At 44.3% G+C, this 6,000-nt stretch overlaps 1 protein-coding gene and 1 long non-coding RNA gene across 2 annotated transcripts in view; one reads left to right on the forward strand and one right to left on the reverse strand.

Moving 5' to 3' along the window:
* Nucleotides 1-1,891, reverse strand: part of LOC134475723 (uncharacterized) — a 46,061-nt gene extending 44,170 nt beyond the window's left edge. Inside the window, exon 1 of the mRNA XM_063247193.1 lies at nt 1,623-1,891. Coding sequence (XP_063103263.1) covers nt 1,623-1,700 — 78 coding nt within the window. The 5' untranslated portion in view covers nt 1,701-1,891. The remainder of the gene's footprint in view (nt 1-1,622) is intronic.
* Nucleotides 1,471-4,267, forward strand: LOC106025184 (uncharacterized). The gene is made up of 3 exons (XR_010046937.1): nt 1,471-1,618; nt 1,901-2,314; nt 4,090-4,267. It is a non-coding gene; the product is annotated as an uncharacterized LOC106025184 (long non-coding RNA).
* Nucleotides 4,268-6,000: the final 1,733 nt, after the last annotated feature.

A 6,000-nucleotide genomic window follows, 5' to 3' on the forward strand; every position in this document is an offset into this window, starting at 1 on the left:
TGACTGAACACTATGTTTGGTATAAATGTTCTTCAAATCCATATAATTTTTTTTGTGTGTGACGGTCCTTAGCATTGAGTGAAGCCCTGGCACAAAGCTCTCTCTTTCCTTTCAAACTGAAGTGTTCTTTAAAGTTCTTTGCCATCTTTTTTCTCCTTGGTTTGCTTGCTGACCAGCAGACATTCCACACTTTTAATCCCCTTTACTTGTGGACAGCCCATTCCTTTCAACTTCTTCACTTCTAGTTTGCTTCTGAGAGGCCTCTCAGCTTCTGAAAATCTTCAATTCATTTTTGCATCTTTGCAAAAAGTTTGTACCATTATTAAGCATTGTGGGCTGAGAAGATAGTCCCTATCTTGAAGTTCAATGGCCGAGACAAATAAGATTGCAATTCAGACTGGTAAACAGTTTAGTAAAGCGGGGCGAGGATGCAATTAGCCTGGAAGCAGAGAAAGCTTCCACTAAGAATTCAGGTCTCTAACCATGGAAGAGGTTATACTGCCCCCAAGTGGGGTCATGGTTTAGACGAAAAGATGGATTCAAGGTATTCCCAGGAAACAGAGCAGACAGAACTGGGTAATGAATGAACAGACAGATGGGAAGATGAAAAAGAAAGAAAAATTGAAGACGACTCCCAGGTTGCAGCTCAGTAGACTCAGTAGAATGACTCAGTAGAGCTACTACTCAACAAGATCTGAAATTTGAAAGGGGTAATCTGTTAAGAAAGATAATTGATTTCTAGACAATGTTTGAACTTTTTCCACTAGACAATTCAGCTCTGGAGAGAGCTAACTTTGGAAGTGGATTTGACAGTAACCACAGGAAAGGTTTCATGGCTATGAATGAGTGTATTAAGTTGCAAAGAGGATTGCAGTTAGAACCCTAAGGAACACAGCAGGAAGGGATTGGCAAGTATTATCTTCCATCCACGTTTCTGGCCTCATCTTTGGGCCCTACAAGTTGTAACCCGGTTCTCTAGCCACCCTCAGTTATTAGAGATTCCCAAACACACTGTGGTGTTCCCTCTGCAGTTTTCCTTCCGTTCCCCCTGCTAGCCTGAGACTAATTCTTATGAGCCAGGCACCCTAATCTGTGGTCTGATCACCTTCAACTATAGCCGGTAGGGAGTGCCTGATCCTTGCCAAGTGCTACAGAACGTTGTGAACCGACCTGCATTGATAAGCTTTGTGACACTGAGCAACAACAACAATACAGACACAGGGATAAGGAGTTCCAGGACAATGTCAGGTTCATCTTCACGGCTGATTCCTTCACATTCTTTGAGACTTTGCAACCACATGTTCGCTACCTGTGTGCTGAACCGCAGGGCATTACTCTGCACTGGAGAGAATTTAAAGTCTACGAAGTTGGGCGGTCAAATAGGGTGCATGCAGTACCAGACCTAACCCCTAGGGGCGCACACACGACGCCTGCGTTGGCATCACGACCTGACGCGGGATGGGGCGGGGCCTCTCCTGGGATGGGCGGAGCCTCTCGCGAGGCTCAGCCTGTACCCACAGAGCCGGTTCCCGACGCTCAGCGGCGCCGCGTCCTGAGGAAACGCTGGGCGGGCGCCAGTCTCGAGGAAGCCCTCGGGGGCGCAGGCGCGGACCCGCAGGTACCTGATAGGAGCCGCCGGTCAAGGCCAGCTCCGCTAGGACCGCTCGTCCATTAGCAATGCAGCTGTAGGTGATCGTCATAGCAGGTGGATCAGTGGAGGAAAGGCTTCTACCAGTTCTAACCGCCCGCCTCGACCTCGGGGCGGGGCTCTGGGCGCAGGAGACTCCTGCGCACGCGCGAGGAGTGGTTGATTGGCAGAGGGGGCGGGGCCACTGTGGGTTGAGCTGATACTGTGAACAGGTTCATTAAAATTATTTAAAAAAGCGCTTTTCCTTCACAGGGTTTTCCGGCTTCTGATTCGTTCACGGTCTAGGACACGTAAAACGCACACGTCGGCGTAAAATAAAATTCCTTTATTCGCTTATTTAAGCTTTTGGCCAAACTTTGTTATGTGCAGAATCTTGAGCTCCTGGGTGTGCAAAGGTGAAGGCCCTGCCTTTGAGCAGCGGCTGTCCCCGTAGGAGACCCCCCGCTGCGCGCGGGCGTGTGTGTGTTCTGCGTGCGCGCGTCGAGGTGCGTGCGCGTAGGGACAGGTGGACGGTGGCGGCGCTGCGGAAACCTGCGGCTGGAACTTGGGAGAGCTGTGCAGTCCGCGTCTCTCGCAAGGATGGGCGCTCCGCGGGGAGGAAGTGAAGGCAGGCAGGGGAAGCAGGTTCTATAAATCCTTAAGGGACCCTTGGGCTTGGGAATGGAGGTAAGGCGGATGGCAGAGAAAAGGTGTAGGAGAGAGGGGAGAGATGTGAGGCGGCAGTGGTAGAACGGCCCTTGTAACATTTTGGATGCCTGGATAAGAATTTTCAAAAACACAAACCAAAGATAACATGTATTTTCAACAGCAGGGTATTGTGGCATAGTGGGAAAAACACGTCTTTGAAGTCAGTTTAGGGCATTGGCATTTGCTCTGTGCCTTTGTTTCTGCAGCTCAACGTTTTTAGACTCAGTTTCCTGAGTTAAGTTGTTAAGTTTAAATGAAGTAATTGTGTAAAATATTAGCATATGATCGATTGGCAGTTGTATCCTAATTGTGGTAAGTACGTAATGAAGAATTAGTTTCTAGAGCTCCCAAGACTATCTCCTTAAAGGAAAGACAGTCTGTCCTGGCAGTATTTAGAAACAAGTTATGAATTCGGTTTACTCAGTTCAGTTAACTTGGGTTTGACAAGGAAAGCGCAAAACTGATCTAGGCTGTAGCCCCTGAAAAAAAAAATGCCGTGTTGAATCATGTATCCTGCTATGGAGAGGAAATCTAAAATCAGTATCTTACCAGTTTAGAAGTACTGTCTGTGTAACAGATGAGGTGACTGGATTACAAGCACTTGGTCACATTACTTCTGCATGGAAAACTGTTAATTCTGAGATGATGCTTTGGCAATATTCATGTTTACAGTAAAACTAATCTCAATAAATGGGCATATTGCAATGCTCTTCTGTTTAGTAAATAGGAGATCTGAAAGTGAGTAAATAAATGAGCTATAGTAAGATTATTTTTTATTAAAATTGTTAATGTAAAATTATGGAAACATCTCATCGTTGGAGAGGTGTATGTGAATCCAGCCTATCACAGTGGCACCTTATTTTACTAAAACAGTCCTATCAAACAGTTGTTTTGGGTTCATTTTACACAACTCACATATTGAGGCCTACAGTGAATATCAGTACGACTTTATCTTTCTTTTGAGCTCTTTCTCTTATCCCTGCTCAGCTTTCCAAACCTTTAATTCTCTCCTGCAGTTTGTTTCACCCTGTTTTGCTTTCTTATCTTCCTGTATGCTGTAATCTACCTGAGGAGTGTGGTGTCTCCTGGTCCCTACCAGCTTTCCTAAGGTCAGTTCAGTGTTTCTCTGCTCTCTTCTTTCACCACAGGTGCCACAGACAGGGTGGCACCTGTCTCAGAGTTTGTGTGTGCGTGTTCTGAATCATGATCATAATCTTGGTAAGGTGGCCTCTGTTGCTCCTTTCTGCCTGCCCTTACCATCAGCTTATGCCCTCCACTTGCATGCCGGGGCCCTCATGGATGCTCTAGTTCTCTCAGCCAGTTTTGTAACCCTTTTGTCGGGGAAGAAATACTTTCTGCTGCTCCACAGGCCATTCTGAGGCTGTGGGAGCCTCGTGCAGTAGTACCACCTCACCTGTCAGGCTGTGTCACTCTGCTATCATGTGGGGAGCAGCTCTGGACCTTACCTCACAGGGAAACAAACTCTCAGGTTCCATTTACCAGGTGTCTTCTCACTACACCCCATCCCACCCCATCTCCAGGGACTTTATTCCTAATGACAATGCTTCCTCTGTCTCTGCCCCTCTCCGGCATGGAGAGATACCAGCAAAGGTAAAATCCTCTCTGTTCTTATCATTTCATAGAAATAACCACTGCCAATAATCTAACTTATAGTTATGCTTTTTATGTGTTTATATATTTAGCATTCATGAACATATATACTTTTTTTAATGAAATCTGCTTTTTTTTTTCAGTGTTGGAGATGGAAACCAGGGCTTCGTGCATGTGAGACAAGTGCTTTACCACTGACTTACACTCCAGGCCCCCGAAATCTGGTTTTTAACTTTTGTTTTGAAAAACAGTATGTTGGAAAATGGGCACACCTTGAGACCATAATGTTAAGTGAAATAAAATCAGACACACAAGTTTAAATATCGCATTGGTTCTCTTATATAAGAAACCCAAAACATAAATAAGTGCAAAATAAAAAATGGAGAATAAGAATTGGGGAGACAGCTCTTTTGCAAATGGGAAAGGGATCTAGAGATGGAGGATAGGGGAGGGAGAGGAGGAGAAATAATAATTAAAATATGTAAATATACCAGGTCCCCACTATGAATGTAATCACTGTGACTGCAAATGTGTACTAATAAAGAATTTAAAAGTTTCCTTTGACTATCATGTGTTTCAAATATTTTTCGCTGAGTTTATCATTTGATTTCCTGTTTTCTTTTCCTTTTTTTTTTTTTTTTTTTTTTGTCTTTTTCCTTTTTATCGGTACCGGGGATCAAACTCACGACTGCCTGCTTGCAAGGCAGGCACTTATGCCGCTGAGCTAAATCCCCAGCCCCTAGATGTTATTTTATAGACTTTTTTTGGTTTCTTTTCTATTTAAAAATGTCAAGTTTGGGACTTGTTTCATGTTAGGCAAAGCATTTGTGTCACATGCATGTGTGAAAGCATTAGTGTGCACATGACCTGGATGCTGCTGTTGACAGTCGTATTCAGCTGCTCTGCTAGGCTTAGTATTCTGTGGAGGGGAGTCTCTGGGAACATGCTAGGTAGCTTCTGGGTGTTGATTCTGGTAGTAGAGTGGTGAAGGGATTTTGGAGTTGGGCAGGTGTGAACTTGGATCCTCACTGCCACTTTCCAGTTGCTTAACCTCTGTGTTGCTAAACTTCAGTATAAGCATATTTTTTGACTGGCTCCAGGTGTTCCCAATTGGATAGTTGCTGTGTTAATCATATCTATTCACTGAGATGCACACACATTTAAAAAAGCACACCCTGGCCTGTGTGAGGGCTTATATACATTCAGTGAACATATGTGAGCCATCACTTAGAGCATATTTATAGACATTTCCACAATTCTTTTGTAAAATGTGTTCTATGTCACTCTCTAGCTTGTAAGTTTCCTGTGAAAAGAAGCCAAGGATAACCCTGTGTTACCCTTACTACATTACACAGTGGCAGGAAAGAGATCTGTATGTGCGAAATTCAAGATGCAAATAAAGTGGGAATTTGGTAACGAATCCATGCAATACAGCCATGGAGCACTTTAAAATGGCAATGTTGGGGCTGGGGATTTAGCCCAGTGGCATAAGCGCCTGCCTTGCAAGCAGGCAGTCGTGAGTTCGATCCCTGGTACCAATAAAAAGGAAAAAGACAAAAAGAAAGAAAAAAAGAAAAAAGAAAAAAATGGCAGTATTTTCTCAGATCTCTGACCTCCAGTCCTTTTGAGGGAGGTGTTGAAGGATGCCCAAGGTGGTGGAGGAAGGTATTTCAGAATCTCAGATGTGACTTTTAGAAATCCTTCATGTTCAACCTTCATTGCACCAAGATTTTGATCCCATCCTCACTGCCTCATCTCTGTATTTGAGGATCTCTTGAGTGGCAGGCCTCAGCTTTCACTGGGAATGATGGCATCTTTCGGGTGTACTGGAACAGAGAAAATAGTTGTTTTCTCTGCATTTCATGGAATGAAATACAGTAATGTGTTTAATCATTCCTTTCCTTTGTCTGCTTTTGTTGGTTGACTTCAATTAATACAGATGAGGCCGACTTCTTATTGCTACTGGGAATTGTAGTCAAATGAAAGAGAAGTGGCAGACTGTGCTGAAGACCCCCAACTTAGGTGTTAGTCACACTGCAATTGGTTTGAAATCT

This window comes from Cavia porcellus, unplaced genomic scaffold (genome assembly GCF_034190915.1).
Source record: "Cavia porcellus strain 051 isolate PalLab524CR breed Dunkin Hartley unplaced genomic scaffold, mCavPor4.1 scaffold_4, whole genome shotgun sequence".
Taxonomy (NCBI): Eukaryota; Metazoa; Chordata; class Mammalia; order Rodentia; family Caviidae; genus Cavia; species Cavia porcellus.